Source organism: Penicillium robsamsonii (assembly GCF_028829455.1).
Source record: "Penicillium robsamsonii strain IBT 29466 chromosome Unknown utg000001l_segment0_segment0, whole genome shotgun sequence".
In the NCBI taxonomy this organism is placed as follows: domain Eukaryota; kingdom Fungi; phylum Ascomycota; class Eurotiomycetes; order Eurotiales; family Aspergillaceae; genus Penicillium; species Penicillium robsamsonii.
The window spans coordinates 303,685-319,611 of NW_026643219.1; the positions used below are offsets into that span (position 1 = coordinate 303,685).

General features: G+C 50.1%; 7 protein-coding genes across 7 annotated transcripts; all 7 read left to right on the forward strand.

Moving 5' to 3' along the window:
* Positions 1–138: 138 nt before the first annotated feature.
* On the forward strand, positions 139–2,449 carry N7447_000128 (CCAAT displacement transcription factor COY1; the record flags this gene model as incomplete). Its single annotated transcript, XM_057224404.1, has 2 exons — positions 139–268; positions 315–2,449. 2 exons carry the CDS (start codon positions 139–141, stop codon positions 2,447–2,449), a joined length of 2,265 nt encoding a protein of 754 aa, XP_057088420.1.
* Positions 2,450–4,190: 1,741 nt separating this feature from the next.
* On the forward strand, positions 4,191–5,000 carry N7447_000129 (uncharacterized protein; the record flags this gene model as incomplete). Its single annotated transcript, XM_057224405.1, has 2 exons — positions 4,191–4,451; positions 4,506–5,000. 2 exons carry the CDS (start codon positions 4,191–4,193, stop codon positions 4,998–5,000), a joined length of 756 nt encoding a protein of 251 aa, XP_057088421.1.
* Positions 5,001–5,756: 756 nt separating this feature from the next.
* On the forward strand, positions 5,757–7,346 carry N7447_000130 (rRNA 2'-O-methyltransferase fibrillarin family protein; the record flags this gene model as incomplete). The annotated part of the gene is made up of 4 exons (XM_057224406.1): positions 5,757–5,826; positions 5,952–6,151; positions 6,222–6,407; positions 6,553–7,346. 4 exons carry the CDS (start codon positions 5,757–5,759, stop codon positions 7,078–7,080), a joined length of 984 nt encoding a protein of 327 aa, XP_057088422.1. The 3' UTR covers positions 7,081–7,346.
* Positions 7,347–7,923: 577 nt separating this feature from the next.
* Positions 7,924–8,892, forward strand: N7447_000131 (SDR family oxidoreductase; the record flags this gene model as incomplete). The annotated part of the gene is made up of 1 exon (XM_057224407.1): positions 7,924–8,892. The coding sequence occupies one exon, from the start codon at positions 7,924–7,926 to the stop codon at positions 8,890–8,892; it is 969 nt and encodes a 322-aa protein (XP_057088423.1).
* A 354-nt stretch (positions 8,893–9,246) lies between these two features.
* Positions 9,247–10,912, forward strand: N7447_000132 (mitochondrial processing peptidase; the record flags this gene model as incomplete). The annotated part of the gene is made up of 5 exons (XM_057224408.1): positions 9,247–9,396; positions 9,452–9,577; positions 9,634–9,711; positions 9,769–10,463; positions 10,522–10,912. 5 exons carry the CDS (start codon positions 9,247–9,249, stop codon positions 10,910–10,912), a joined length of 1,440 nt encoding a protein of 479 aa, XP_057088424.1.
* Positions 10,913–11,506: 594 nt separating this feature from the next.
* On the forward strand, positions 11,507–12,436 carry N7447_000133 (2EXR domain-containing protein; the record flags this gene model as incomplete). The annotated part of the gene is made up of 1 exon (XM_057224409.1): positions 11,507–12,436. One exon carries the CDS (start codon positions 11,507–11,509, stop codon positions 12,434–12,436), a length of 930 nt encoding a protein of 309 aa, XP_057088425.1.
* An 82-nt stretch (positions 12,437–12,518) lies between these two features.
* Positions 12,519–15,340, forward strand: N7447_000134 (tRNA (cytosine-C5-)-methyltransferase; the record flags this gene model as incomplete). Its single annotated transcript, XM_057224410.1, has 4 exons — positions 12,519–12,542; positions 12,610–12,800; positions 12,885–14,996; positions 15,055–15,340. The coding sequence occupies 4 exons, from the start codon at positions 12,519–12,521 to the stop codon at positions 15,338–15,340; spliced, it is 2,613 nt and encodes an 870-aa protein (XP_057088426.1).
* Positions 15,341–15,927: the final 587 nt, after the last annotated feature.

Sequence of the window (15,927 nt, forward strand, 5' to 3'; positions counted from 1 at the left end):
GTACACATACAATCGGAACAATATCGGCCCGTACGCCGCGTGTCCTGTTCCTCGCGATAACAGATCTCCATCTTTCCCCTTGGTGGACTGCTATTTGATGTGGGGTTACAGTGCAGACGCCTGGGGCTAGGACCGACAATGGATTCATTTGCCATTACAGAGGGCTTGCTTCCTCAGGACCAACATGACAACCAACCTGCATCACCTATGTCCAGCAAATTGACTGAAGAGACCAACAAGTTCCAACGCGCCATTGCAGCCTGGAGAGGTAATTATTATCTTACATGTTGCTGGATCTTACTAACATATAATAGGTATTGATTTGACCAATACTATCGCGAATCTCGATACAACCGCTACAGATCTCGTTGAACAACAGCGTGTCGCACTCGTGCAAAGAAAGGACCTGGCCCAAAAGACGAAAGATTACAAGAAACTAGATGATGAATCTAAGCTTTCAGAATATAAAACACTACTGAAATCCTATCAGTCCTTTATCGATCTCTTGACCAACCAAGGCAAGACGTCATCGTCTTCATTCTTACAACTGTATTCTTCGTTGTCCGAGGCTCCAGACCCATACCCACTCCTCGAAGCTTCTGTCGACTCCCTGGTCCTGTCCGAAGATACAGTTCCCAAACTGACCTCAGAACGAGACCAATTGCAGAAGTCGGTGGATCGCCTCACCAGACAACAAGAGGAGACTGAGAAACGCCTGCAGGAGGAACGCGCTGCGCGGAAGAAACTAGAGGGAAACCAGGAATCAAGAGCTAAAGAGATCGAGGCATCGTGGGAAGCTGTCTTGACAGAAAAGACAAATAACTGGGCGGCAAAGGAGAAGACTTTGGAAGAGAAAGTGGAAAACCAGGATCGGTTGATCAAGGAGCTCAAAGCAAGCTATGAGGTCTCCCAACGCCTGGGCGAGGGTGAGAATCAGGGTGATGATGGTGAAGGTTCGCGGAGTGGTGCTACTGCAGCTGAGCTCGAGCTCGTTTCTGCCGATTTGGAGAAAACAAGCTTGAGATTGGCTGACGTGGAAGCACGCAATGAACAAATGCGGCTGGAGCTGGCTCAGGCTGCATCACATGCATCTGGTCCAATTTCTGTTGAGGACGACCCCGATTATCTACGACTCCAGTCGGAAAACTCTTCCTTGCTTCGGAAACTAGATGCTGCACGGTTTGACAAGGACTCGGAACGACACACCTGGGAAGCTAAACTGCTTCAATCAGAACGAGCAGCTTCAAAAGCAGCGGTGGAAAGGGAAGAGTTACGTGTGCGGTTAGCAAAGGTAGCCGACTACGATGAGATCCGCCGGGAGCTGGAGATGATCAGGTCGATTGAGTTTGCAGCTGGTGACGATGATGAGGCCAGAGACGGTGCTGGCGACGGTGCTGTCATTGGTTCCAATGGCGACGAGGCCAAATCCAAGGACAAGAACTCCCTGGAACAACTTCTTATGGCCCGAAATAAGAAATTGACGGATGATCTCACCCTTCTGCGAGTGTCGCATCGCGATATCCAAGATCAGCTCGAAACACTACGAACTGAGCTGTCGAGTTCAAAGGGAGAGCTGGAAAAGTCACGAACCTTGTCAACGACTCTTGAAAACGACCTCCTTCGCGTGCAAGAGGAGGCTACCAATACATTCCCGTCTTCGGCGATGTCTATCGCAGGAACCTATAACTCCAGATACCCCCATTCTGCCCGTCGGGGCGCATCATCGCCCACCTCCTCCATCATCTCTGGCTTTGACCAGGGTGCCGTGTCTGCGAACACCATGGAATCGATCCGTGCAGGAGAAGCCGTTGGCGGCGGTTCCGGCCTCCTGCCTATGATCCAGGCCCAGCGAGACCGCTTCAAGAAGAAGAATGCTGAACTCGAAGAAGAGCTGTCAAAGCTATATGCCACTGTGAAGTCCCTCCGACAGGAAGTTGCATCGCTCCAGAAGGACAACCTCAGCCTCTATGAAAAGACTCGATATGTCTCGACCTACAGTCGTGGTCAGGGTGCCTCCACATCTGCATCATCGTTTGCAAACACCCCCAGCTCAACATCTATCTATGCCTCTGCAGACACACCTTCAGGTCTGTCCCTTGACCGATACCAGAATGCCTATGAGGCTCGAATCTCACCCTTTGCCGCGTTCCGGGGCCGTGAATCAACACGTGCATACAAACGCATGAGCCTACCAGAGCGAATTGTCTTCTCTCTCACCAGAGTCATTCTTGCCAACCGAACGAGTCGGAACCTGTTCGCTGCCTACTGCTTTGCACTCCATCTTCTGCTGTTCGCTGTGCTCTACATGATGAGCACGACAGAGATCGAGAAACACAGCGCTATGGGCGCCGTCGGTAGCGCTGCTGCTGCATACGGTAGCAGTGGAGGGGGTAGGGGGAGTGGGGGCCAGCTGCACGGTGACGACTGGCAGCAGGAAGGTTTTGACTGAAGATTTCAGGGTTTTGTCTGATGTTTACACAGCGAAGAGCTCCGGAGTTTTTTTTTTTTTTTTTTTTTCTTCTTTTTTTTTTCCTCATGACTGGTCATAAGTCCTGGCGTTTGGGGATAAGTCTCTTAAGTTGTACTATTCTTGGATGTGGGTCGAGCTGCATTGTGTAAATTTGATTCCTGGCAAATATCATGTGTCTGCAATATAGACCGTAGATTTCGGACCTTTCCAGTATAGGGTTCGGGTGAAGTTTTATAAACGTGTGTCCGAAAGAGCCGAGCCCTAAGTTTATATCTTATGCTACGAGACTTGGCTCTAGTTAGCCTCTCGGGTAGTAAGGGTCTCTGCCCCTCTACCTACTTGTTCCTTTAGACTTGGACGGTTACTCTATTGGATTGTTATTAGATATGGAGAGCTCATTTATTGGTCAATTGGAATTCAACCAGCACAAAAAAAAAAGTGCAAGACAAAAGATAAGAAATAAGGTCCGAGCCGAGATTGAACGCGGGACCTCGCACGATAAGCTTAGGACCGAAGCTTCTTGGTGTAGGGGGATATCATGTTTAGAAGACACACTGTTGGAAGACACACTATAGTAGCTAGTAGTATGCTCTAGATATCAAAGCATTTCCTTGAAAGTTTTTATCTTTCTATTTTTGGTATCGTCATGGATATATCAAGTACTCCGCACCCGTCAGATTGATACTGACTCGGGATCTTTCCATGTCGGAGAATTATAGTCTAGTAGATATATATAAATCTCATCGGTGGATTGCCTCAAGTCAGAGACAAAAATGCCGACAGTTGAAGAAAAAAGTAGTCAGCAGTTAGCAATCACACAATAAGAATAGGAGCTACAATAATAACCTGGTTAGAGTCTATGTGTAAGATGGCGCTCTGTAGGCGCCAGACCGCTGTAACGTGAAATTAGGAAAATACGGAAAGCCCAAACCCCGCCATGTCAGCCTCCGCAACCTAAGACAGATTGTAAATAAGTTGGATGTACAAATTATTTAGGACTATATCATGGTTGAAAACATGGACAGTTCTATTCGATTGCCACCCCATGTAGCTAATGCCTGCAATTTCCCGAGTTCTGCACAAATCCTAGGATCGGGACTTAGCATCGTTGCATCGCACACTAGCCTGTACCGGCAATTTCACATAACCGCCCGACACACATGGCACTATTCTTCAGTCAGATTTATTAATAGCCCCGGGGAATTTATAGATCTCATCACATTGGCTCGGTCCAAGCTGCTACAACTGAAAGGGAATACCCTGTTGTTTTGCTTAGCGCGTTGCTATCTCCATTTAGTCAAAGTTGTTTGCAACCGACAACAAATCAGAAGACAAAGAGGCTGGGAGGGTCTGACCTGGGCGCGTCCATCTACCAATGAGAATCCGTGGTCGAGCTTTAATCCCTGCTAGTACCTGCAGGTTGCATCGGTCGCTCTGTTAATAGCCACAGTAGTGTTTCGAGTTGGACCTGTGTTACTATCTTTGATATATGTATGAATTTGGAGGATTGCAATTACCACCGCATCTATATCTGCCCCTCGGCCCGGCGGCCAGTTTCTCACATCAGTATCTTCCTTGCCATTCCTTTCTTCAGCACTCCCTTTTATATACCCGACTTACATCAAAGGCTTGCTGGACAATCCTTGATTAATCAGAGAACGTCACCGCCATTTACCACCCTTCTATTCCTCTGCCTACTAGCATAAAACACATAGTAACAATGCGTTTTGCTCCTCTCATCATCTGCCTGGCAGCAATATCGCTTGCTGCCCCAACGAACTTCCTTGACAGTGCATATGACTGGAACGATGAACTGGCAGAATTCTATGGAAAAGTGAGCCAGTACATCAACACCGCAAAACACAACGTCAGAGCATCGTCTTGCGACGCCTCCAAGATTGTTATGCCCTCCTATGCTTCAGGAATGACCAGCCCGTCAGGGCTAAAGCCGAGATACGTTGCACTTGGACGGGGCACACAGGTATGACAAACTCTCAAGATATCTTGTTGATTACGTCGCTCATTATAAGACTAGAACTATACATGTACGGACTCTACTTCCTACTCCGCACCCGTGGCGGTAGGAGCTGTCGCAAGACTCTACAATGCGACATGCATTGCAGCCAACTACCCCGATCTCATGGCAAAGCTCCCCAACCTTGCTTACCGAATTTCCCTATCAACCAACGAATATGCCTCGTTCCCTCCCGCCAACATCGACATGATGGGTCATCATTTCTTCTTTGATGCAACAACCCCCGAGTTCAACTTGAACACCACACCCAAAAGGCAGGATGGCATTGTCATGACCAAGAAGGAAGGTGCAATTGATGCTCCTTCAGGTTCAGTGTCAGGGAAGTACGGAGCTGTGCCTTGGCTCTACCTCACTACTACCGATGGCACGGTGGGCAACTACAAGAGTGTCTATCGTGTCAACACTGCCTCTGGGTCGCCACCAAAGACCTGCAAGGACATGCCACCCACATTTGAAGTACAATATGCTGCAAACTACTACTTTTTTGGGGAGTAGGGGATTGATTTTGTTATGGTTGTACATACCCGTGGACCGTTGGAGGATAAGATTTTTTCTATTTGCCGGGCGGGCTCTGTTTTATTCTGTTATTATTATTTTATTTCATGACCTATCATGAGCCGATACGGCCAAGGAATCGATTGGCATTCTTTAAAGTGATCGATCGTAGTGTTCCATCTCATCCACTGCAGGGCCTATTGTATAGGAAGGAGCACACCAGGTGCCACAGAGAACTTACATATCTTTTGGTTGAAGATTACATACTTCCCTCAAACTTCCCTAGGTCAATTCTCGAAAAAACCATTACCAAAGAATTGATCACAATTTTTGTCATTTTCTATCGCAGTCTTCCATCTCAATCAATACAGGGCTTAATGAACCACGTGACACCGATATGGAGGAGGCAATTCACGTGACGCTCTCACACGAAAGAAACGCTAAACTCGAAACAACCTAGCGCCGTTCTGATTTTCTGAAAGATCCCAAAGGCGCAAAAAAAATCTCGACCGCATCAACGAGCAGCTTCGGTACCGATCCGCATCCGACAGATAGTCAGCGGCCAATTCTGTTTGAAGTGCTTGATCCAACTATCTCAGATACGTTGTCACTTTTTTCTCCCACTTTATCGACTCTCTCGGAACTTTTATTCCAATTTTCAACTACTTGGTTTAAGCACTCGGAAACGACAGCTTAACCTTCCTCCCCCCATTTTACTCCCTTTACAACCGAGTTTTATCTCTCAGAACATATACAATGTCTTCTTTCGCTCCTCGTGGACGTGGTGGATTTGGTGGTGACCGCGGTGGTGGCCGTGGTGGTCGAGGTTTGTTCAGTCCAGTCCATTCGAAGCAACAAGATCAAAAGTCTCGCTGGTGATTCTATCGCACCGATGGCGATGATTCTCTTTCTTGTTGCGATATTACAGTTCACCTCGCTGACTTGACAAAGGTGGCTTCGGCGACCGTGGTGGCCGTGGAGGTGGCCGTGGTGGATTTGGCGGTCGTGGAGGTGGCCGTGGTGGATTCGGTGACCGTGGTGGCCGTGGTGGTGGCCGTGGTGCTCCCCGTGGCGGCCGTGGTGCTCCCCGTGGTGGCCGTGGTGCTCCTCGCGGCGGCGGCGGTGCTCGTGGTGGTGCCAAGGTTGTCATTGTAAGTGTTGGGAATTCTCATGGATATGGGTATCAAGTAACTAACGGAAACTTTTTTTCCTTGCGAACAGGAGCCTCACCGTCACGCCGGTATCTTCGTCGCTCGCGGCGGTAAGGAGGACATGCTTGTGACGAAAAACCTTACTCCCGGAACTGCTGTCTACGGCGAGAAGCGCATCTCCGTCGAGGGTGCCCCTGCTGAGGATGGTGCCGTCACCAAGAACGAGTACCGTGTCTGGAACCCCTTCCGTTCTAAGGTAAATATCCCCTTCTCCTGGGCTAAAGATACATGGCATCGTTGTCGATTTTATCGAATTTTTCTCAGAATTTTTTTGATATCGCCCCGATATGCATGACTGCCTGTTGCTTATTCCTTCTTTTCTAACGTCTTTCCTCTTATAGTTGGCTGCTGGTGTGTTGGGTGGTCTTGATGACATCTACATGAAGCCCGGCTCCAAGGTTCTCTACATCGGTGCTGCCTCCGGTACCTCCGTTTCTCACGTCGCTGATATTGTCGGACCCACTGGTAACGTCTACGCCGTCGAGTTCTCTCACCGCTCCGGCCGTGATCTGATCGGAATGGCCACTCACCGTACCAACGTCATCCCCATCGTTGAGGATGCCCGTCACCCTCTCCGTTACCGTATGCTCGTGCCCATGGTCGATGTCATCTTTGCCGATGTTGCCCAGCCCGATCAGGCCCGTATTGTCGGATTGAACGCCCACATGTTCCTCAAGGCTGAGGGTGGTGTCATTGTCTCCATCAAGGCCAACTGCATTGACAGCACAGCCAAGCCCGAGGTTGTGTTCGCCAAGGAGGTCCAGAAGATGCGCGAGGAGAAGATTAAGCCCAAGGAGCAGCTGACTCTCGAGCCTTTCGAGCGTGACCACTGCATCGTCGCTGGTATCTACAAGCGTACCGCCGCATAAAGGTCTTAATCTCTGGTCATGTCCATTCCCTTTTGATGTTCCCTCGGCGTCTCGTGTTCTGTGATGTATCGAATGTTTTCCACCTTTCTTGTGACAGGTCTTTCCGCCTATGTACTTTTGGCTGCGTCTTAAAATTTAGTTTTCCTTTTCGATGAATTTTGCACGCTGGAATGTGTCATACTGAGTATCTTGATCTGAGGTGATGAGATAGCTCTGGTTAGCGTATGATATCCGTACCTAGGTAGCAGCCAGTGGCCAATACAAGCGATTTAGTCTTGCTAATATTTCGTCGACAACGCATGAGCAATTATTCTAGATGTAGCGTCTAGGAGAGCTCCGAGGTTATCCAGTTCTGCAAGTGTCGTCGACCGATGCCTAGTAGAGCATGTGACATAGATTCAAAACACCCTCAAGGAAGCAAAATCTTGCCAATTAAAACTACTTGATAATGAAAAAGGTCTTGCACAAATTTCCCTAGATCATCTCGCTGTCCCAATCCCATTCTCGGACTTACGCCGGGCCTCCCGGTAATCGGATTTCCCACCGAGGCTTGCACCAAGAAAATGACTCGGAATTGATGCGCGAGAATTGATTAAGTGATCATATTCGTGGGATGTAGTAACACCATTTGCCGATGGGGGAATTATCATGACGGAACGAGCGTGGGGGGGAAAGACAAGGTCCGCTTCAACCCCGCAAGGCGTGTTACTATATAATGGCAACACATTCATTTTCTGTTCTCCATAATGGACTATACTCCAATTTAATCGCACTGCCCTCTTGTCACTGACTAGACCGATCTGATCAATTGACCTACGCAAACTACCTTGTCATATACCCATCATGTCTATTCTCATCACCGGCGCGGGTGGTTATGTTGGCCAGGAACTGGCGGCTTCCCTTCTCGAAAGCACACCGGCCACGACAACCGTGACAATCACCGATATCGTCGAGCCCGATATCCCAGAGTCAGCTGCACAGCACACAAGCCGTCTCAGCTGTGTCAAGGCCGATCTCACCTCCACCAAAGAGGTAGACGAATTGATCAGCGCATCCAAACCCTACGAGACAGTCTACATCCTCCATGGTATCATGTCTGGCGGCTCCGAGGCCAACTTCGAGTTGGGCATCCGCGTCAACCTTGACGCAACACGATACATTCTGGACCGGCTACGCGCGACCATGCCCGGAGCGAAGGTGGTCTTCACATCATCACTGGCAGTATACGGCCCTGCACCAGCAGGGTTCATCATCGACGAAACAAACTTCCCACCTATGCCATCTTCCTCATATGGATCGCAGAAACTCATCATTGAGACATTGCTGAACGACTACTCGCGGCGCGGATTCCTGGATGGTCGCTGCGTGCGTCTACCCACGGTGACAGTGAGAGCTGGCAAGCCTACTCAGGCTGCCAGTAGCTTCGCGAGTGATATCATCCGCGAGCCCTTCCACGGCAAGAAGGCTATTCTACCTGTGGCCAGGGAAACGGAGATGTGGATTTGCTCGCCGAACACTGTGATCAAGAACTTAATTCATGCGCGCGACGTGCCCAAAGAGGCATTTGGAGAGTCAAGATCTGTTAATCTTCCTGGGTTGAAGGTCAGTATTCAGCAGATGTTGGATGCTTTGCTGGAAGTTGGTGGTAAGGAGCGCCGGGATCTCGTCGAGGAGAAGTATGATGCTGCTACCGACAAAATTGTGCAATCATGGACACCTCGATTTGATACTGCTCGTGCTTTCGAGTTGGGCTTTTCAGCAGATGTTTCGATGGAGGAGAATATTAAACAGTTTGCAAGCCGGTTTGTATGAGAAGGGCAAGTAGCCAATCAATAGACACGAAATTGGATGACCGAAATTGCATGACCGGAAAATGAGGCGTATCAGAATACCTCTGCATCAAGCAAATCGTATTTTAACACCGTAAAGATCAATATAGACCACATATAAACCCATTTAGACAGTATTCTTGCCCACGTCACGAATTATGGCAGAGTAAGGAAGTATTCGGGATGTCAAGGGCGGTTTGGAAAAGCGGGTTATGTAATTGGCTGAGCTGGGCGAACAATTTCAGACTTCGGAACCTCAACCTCAGGGTGTCTCCATCAGCTCTTTTCTCCATCTCTCCCCTTTTCCCCCTCCCTCCACCTACACAAGTCGTTATCAATGGCTTCTCGGCGCCTTGCTTTCAACCTGAACCAGGCTCTCCGCACTCGTGCGGCCCTGAAGTCCATCCAGCCCGTGAAGCGTGGCTTTGCGTCGCCGGTTGCTCTGCCGTCTACCACCCAGTCCACCACCCTCTCCAACGGATTCACGGTACGACCATACAACTCATCTCAATGACATTGCAATTTTGCTAATTCCCTTCTAGATCGCCACTGATCACTCGCCATGGGCCCAAACCTCGACGGTCGGTGTGTGGATCGATGCCGGTAGCCGGGCAGAGACTGACAAGACCAACGGAACTGCACACTTCCTTGAGCACCTTGCCTTCAAGGTTCGATATCACAAACCCCAAACTACGAAGCGCTTTTATCTGATGAATATGACTAGGGCACCAACAAGCGCTCCCAGCACCAATTGGAGCTTGAGATCGAGAACATGGGCGCTCACCTCAACGCCTACACTTCGGTACGACCCGGGAAACCACCCAACGTCTACCAAACCAAATACTGATCGCGACTACAGAGGGAAAACACTGTCTACTACGCCAAGGCCTTCAACAACGATGTCCCCAAGGCCGTCGACATCCTCGCCGATATCCTTCAGAACTCCAAGCTCGAGGCTGGTGCCATTGAGCGTGAGCGTGATGTGATCCTGCGCGAGCAGGAGGAGGTTGACAAGCAGCTCGAGGAGGTTGTCTTCGACCACCTTCACGCCACCGCTTACCAGGGTCAGCCCCTTGGCCGCACCATCCTCGGCCCCAAGGAGAACATCCAGACCATCACCCGGGACAACCTGACCGACTACATCAAGACCAACTACACTGCTGACCGCATGGTCCTGGTCGGTGCTGGTGGCATTCCCCACGAGCAGCTCGTCAGACTCGCCGAGGAGCACTTCGGTGGCCTCCCTAGCAAGGCCCCTACCTCCGCTGCCCTGGCCCTCACTGCCGAGCAGAAGCGCACCCCCGAGTTCATCGGCTCCGAGGTCCGTCTCCGCGACGACACCATCCCCTCCGCTCACATCGCTCTCGCCGTCGAGGGTGTTAGCTGGAAGGATGATGACTACTTCACCGCTTTGGTCACCCAGGCCATCGTCGGTAACTGGGACCGTGCCATGGGCCAGTCGCCCTTCCTCGGCAGCAAGCTCAGCTCCCACGTCAGCCACCACAACCTCGCCAACAGCTTCATGAGCTTCTCCACCAGCTACAGCGACACTGGGTAAGTTCTTTTTTGATAATGAATATGTTTAATCGAAAACACGCTGACTTGATATTAGTCTCTGGGGTATCTACCTTGTCAGCGAGAACCTCACTCAGCTCGATGACCTGATCCACTTCACTCTCCGCGAGTGGTCTCGTCTGTGCAACAACGTCTCCTCCGCCGAGGTTGAGCGTGCCAAGGCCCAGCTTAAGGCTTCCATCCTCCTGTCTCTCGATGGCACCACCGCTGTCGCCGAGGACATCGGCCGCCAGATCATCACTACTGGCCGTCGTCTGAGCGCCGAGGATATTGAGCGTACTGTCAGCCAGATCACCGAGAAGGACGTTATGGACTTCGCTACTCGCAAGCTGTGGGATCAGGACCTCGCCATGAGCGCTGTCGGCAGCATCGAGGGTATCCTCGACTACCAGCGCATCCGTGGAGACATGTCCCGCATGATCTCTTAAGTTAGTTTTGAGTATGATCGCGTGTGAAGATAGCTGCTGAATGCTCCAGGAATACTGGGGTCTTTGGCGGCTTTGATTTGAATGTACTATCAATCATTGCCTTGGGCTGTTAGATCCCAAATTCGTGTGTGAAATAGCAATTAATGGTTTGCCATAGTAGACTATATAGTTTGCTGCGTTTGCAGCAAACATACCAATTATCTCCTTTGTTTGTTCTACGTCTTCCAATGCACTGGTTGTTTCCTTTGTAGTGTATTGCCGTTGCCATCGTACTTGCCTCTGCCGCCTTGCTTCTCATTACCTTCGAAGGTCAACCACTTGTGTTTTCCCAACTCAATCACACGTCCTTGTGCTCTTCATCTCGCCGTTCTTCGAATTGGTCATTCGCCGTTAGCTTACAAACTTCAAACCCTGACTAGGTACCTATCTAGGTACTTGGCTTTGACGATTGACATCTATTCTGACTGGGTTCAATTCTTAATCTCGTGCATGCCTCTTCCATCTTCTCATTTGCTGATCATTTTGCATTGCCTCTTTTCCTTGCTGCTTTCTTCTAACTGATATTGATTTTATAGTGACTGAGCTTCTTTCACCATGGCACAATTCTCCACCCTGCCAGCTGAGTTGCGTCAGCTTATTTGGGAATTTACGCTTCCAGCGCGAGTCGTTGAGATGGGAGAACCGTGCGACCCAGATATCATACCAGAGAAAGATCTCAGACAAGCTTGGATACTTAACAAAAAGCATCCAGCCATTGCTTATGTCTGTTGGGAATCCCGCCAAATTGCTTTGGCCAAATCCAAGCTCCCCAGAGGAGTTACTCTTGCGCCGGATTCTATCACAGACGCTCGATGGTGGTCGAAATCTACTGACATTATTCATTTCAATGCTCCCCCTGAGATTATCAATGCTGCACAAAGATGCAGGCTCGCAGATGATCTGCTTGACTTGATGAAAGTTCCTATTCTGCGCAAAAAAGTCTCTATCAATGCGGACATCGTCCACCCTTTTCTGCGTTTCCGTAATAGGTCCGATCTCCCGAGGTCCTTGGTATGGGAAGTAATTTGCTCAATGAAGACATGCATTATCTCCCTACACACCGTCTGTATTCGAGCTACCGTCGAGCAAGCTCGAGAGCTGGGCCTCTTTGGCAACGGCGACGAGCTAGCACAGTTGATCGACCCATTTGACAAGGCAGCTATCCAACGATTCAGACAGCTCTGGAACAACACAAAAAAAGAAGTATCCTCAGTCAAGTTCTTCGACACAATCGAAACTGGAAGATTTACCTTTCGAGTCGAAAGGTGGCTCGCGGAGATGTCAGCGGAGTACATCCATTTCAAATGGACTAGTCCACCGTTTCCAACCCCAAGCCCACGGGATATAACTGCGTTACTTCGTCGATACCCAGATCAAAGACACAGCCCTGAGGCCAGACTATATCTCGTTGGATTTCCCGCTCTGGAGCTGAGGATCATGTTTCGACTCTGCCCTCCTGTAGTGGTCGACCAGGTGATTACATAACCATCCCGCATTTGATGGGAGATTTTTTGAAGACGATTTTGTTTGAAGTACACTTTCCTATAACTCTTAACACATCATAACAATGGGAAAACGTGGCGGCAAAAAGGTAATATTATCTTTCATATGTTCTAATTGATGTGTTTGTTGTACTGACCGTGTCTCCTTTCTTCCAGGGTGGTAGAGGCCGCGGCGGTGGCGGCGCAGGCCGTACGCGCTCTCAATGGCAAGATATCGCTAGAGAGAACGAGAAGTTCGAACGCTACTACAATGAACCCGAGTTCCTCCCGGAGGAGGAAAAGGATGTTTTCTGGGCTACCATGCGCAAGGATCTCCCCAACAGTTTCCGTTTCACTGGTTCTCGAGGGTAAGTCACAACTGGGCTTTTCTTTTTGCGATTTGCGCCACAGGAGGTTTCAATTAATATTAACTATTGTCTGACTCTTATTAGACATGCGCTAGCTGTTCAGCAGCGTCTTAAGGATCACCACATCCCCGAAATCACTTCTATCAAATACGAGGGCGAATATGTCGAGCCCCCACGCCCAGTTTCGTGGTACCCAGACCAGCTCGCTTGGTCCATGACCACTCCTAAGAATGTCATCCGTCGATTTGCGCCCTTTGCCTCGTTCCAGAAATTCCTTGTCGCCGAGACCGACGTCGGAAACATCAGTCGCCAGGAGGTTGTCAGCATGATTCCTCCTCTTCTCATCGATGCTAGGCCTGGAATGACCGTATTGGATATGTGCGCTGCGCCAGGCAGCAAGTCTGCGCAGCTCATGGAGCTGCTTCACGCTGGCGAGGAAGACGCTATTGCGCAAGTCACTGAACAGATCAAGAACGGCACTGCTGGACCCGAACCCCTTGGCCCCGAAGGGCTGAACGATGACGGCCGAAGCACCGGCTTGTTGATTGCCAACGATGCGGACTACAAGCGCGCTCACATGCTTATTCACCAGATGAAGCGCCTGAGTTCCCCCAACCTGATCGTTACCAATCACGATGCCACAATGTTCCCCTCCATCAAGCTTCCTCCTCTGCCCACTACCGATGGTAGTAAACCACCGAACAGGTACTTGAAGTTCGACCGCATCCTGGCAGACGTCCCTTGCTCCGGCGATGGTACAGCACGTAAGAACGTTGGTGTCTGGAAGGACTGGACTCCTGGCAATGCTTTGGGACTTTACAGCACGCAGGCTCGAATCCTGGTTCGCGCCCTGCAGATGCTGAAGGTCGGCGGACGGGTCGTCTACTCAACCTGCAGTCTGAACCCTGTGGAGAATGAGGCTGTCATTGCTTCCGCAATTGAACGTTGCGGTGGCGCTGCCAACGTTAAGATCATCGATTGCAGCCAGGAGTTGCCCGGCCTCAAGAGAGCCCCTGGTCTGAAGACCTGGAAAGTGATGGACCGAGAGGGCCGCATGTGGAACAACTGGCAGGAGATTGAGGAGCACCGAGACCAGGAAGGCATCAACGGTCTTGCTAGACTTGCAGAAGGCATGTTTGCCCCGACAGGCGAGGCTGCCGACCTACCCCTTGACCGATGCATGCGTGTCTACCCTCACCAGCAAGACACTGGAGGTTTCTTCATCACAGTTCTTGAGAAGACCTCCGAAATCAAGGCCAAGCCAGAGAGCAGCAACGTCATCCCCAAGGCTTCCGTTGCAGCGCTCGCCGCGGAGCTCGATTCTAAGAAGAACGAGGTAGATGGAAAGCCTCTGGAGAAGCTCGAGGCGCTGGATGAATTGGTTACTCCTGACCAAGACGCTGAGAAGGAGCTCGCAAAGAATGCTACTGTTGCCGAGGCCGTCCACCAACTTCCGTACTCTGCTACTCTTGATGCATCGACCGCCCCTGCCTCTATCCCTAAACGGGATGCAGACGACCTCGATCTTGAGGAGGAAGTCCCTGCCAAGAGGACTAAGCTTGATGACGGTAGCGAAGTGCTTGTCGGTGACCGTCCCGTCCACGTCCCAGCACCTGCAGTTGGAACTGGCATTGACACCCCTGGTGATAGCACACCTGCTACCTCCGCGGCTACTACACAACCTTTCAAGAAGAAGGGTCCTCGTCAAGAGGAACCATTCAAGTACCTTGATCCCAACCACGAGGAGCTTCTTGCCATCTATAAATTCTACAAGTTGTCGGACCGATTCCCCCGTGACCGCTTCATGGTCCGCAATGCTGAAGGTCTCCCAACCCGAACAATTTACTACACCAGTGCCTTGGGACGTGACATTCTCACCAGCAATGAAGGCCAGGGCATGAAGTTCGTCCACTGCGGTGTGAAGATGTTCGTCAAGCAAGATGCACAGCGTGAGAACGTCTGCAGATGGCGTGTTCAGACTGATGGCCTGAAAATCGTTGAGCCTTGGCTGGGCCCTGAAAAGTCCGTCATCCTGACCAAGCGGGAGACTCTGCGTCGTCTCCTTGTGGAGATGTTCCCTAAGGTCACTGACGATGGCTGGAAGGCTCTGGGCGAGATTGGCGAGCAAGTGAAGGACATTCCCATGGGGTGCAGTATCCTTCGCGTTCAAGCGACCGGCGAAGAAGATGGTCTTCCGTGAGTTCCCCTCCTCTTCATACGAGTGATATTCGCATCTCACTAACATAATCTACAGTGAGGCCATGGTTCTGCCCTTGTGGCGCTCCCTCCATTCTCTGAACCTTATGCTTCCCAAGGAAGAGCGCCGTGCCATGTTGCTGCGTATTTACAACGACTCCACCCCTCTGATCAACACTACACAGAAACAGGGTGGCAAGACCGAGCCGACCGCTGAAGCTGAGGAGGTTGCACTGATGGAAGAGAACATCGAGGTTGGACAGGAAGCGCAGGACGACGTGGATGAGCGTGAGACATACACCAAGGATGGCGATGAGGAGGATCGCTTCAACACGACTGTGTAAATGGTTCTGTTTTTATGCTCCTATTATGGAGATCTATGCTGTATTAAAAAGCCCATGAATTATTCTTTAGCTCCCTTTGTAATTTCTACTCCAATACCCCAACATCGATAGGACTTTATAAGCACCGGCTAAATTCAGACCTCCACAACTCCCCCGCAAGAAATTTGCTTGGCTTTTTAATTTCGAGTTGATCAAATGGACCTAAAATGGCGCCATTAATATTGGGATATTGGTTTGACATGAGTAAAGGGTATCTCCTTAGAGCTATACTCCGTAAAACTCTATAAATCGAATATGGAGCCGACAAGGCTATAACAAAATCAGATATTAGATACATCCATCTGCCATCTGATATGTGGAAAAATAGGCCCCGCAAGAAAAGGGGATCATCGGACCGGTCACCGTGTGAGGTTGGGGACTGGCCATAAGCTTACAATATATCCGGAATTGCCTATAGTGAATTTGGATCTTGGATGTGCTTGCCATTAGAGACTTTAACACAGTTAGAGCCATCGGAATACTCTCTTCTATTGTTTTTATTCGAATATATCTCTTTTCAATAATTAAAATCTTTCAGTATGGCAAAT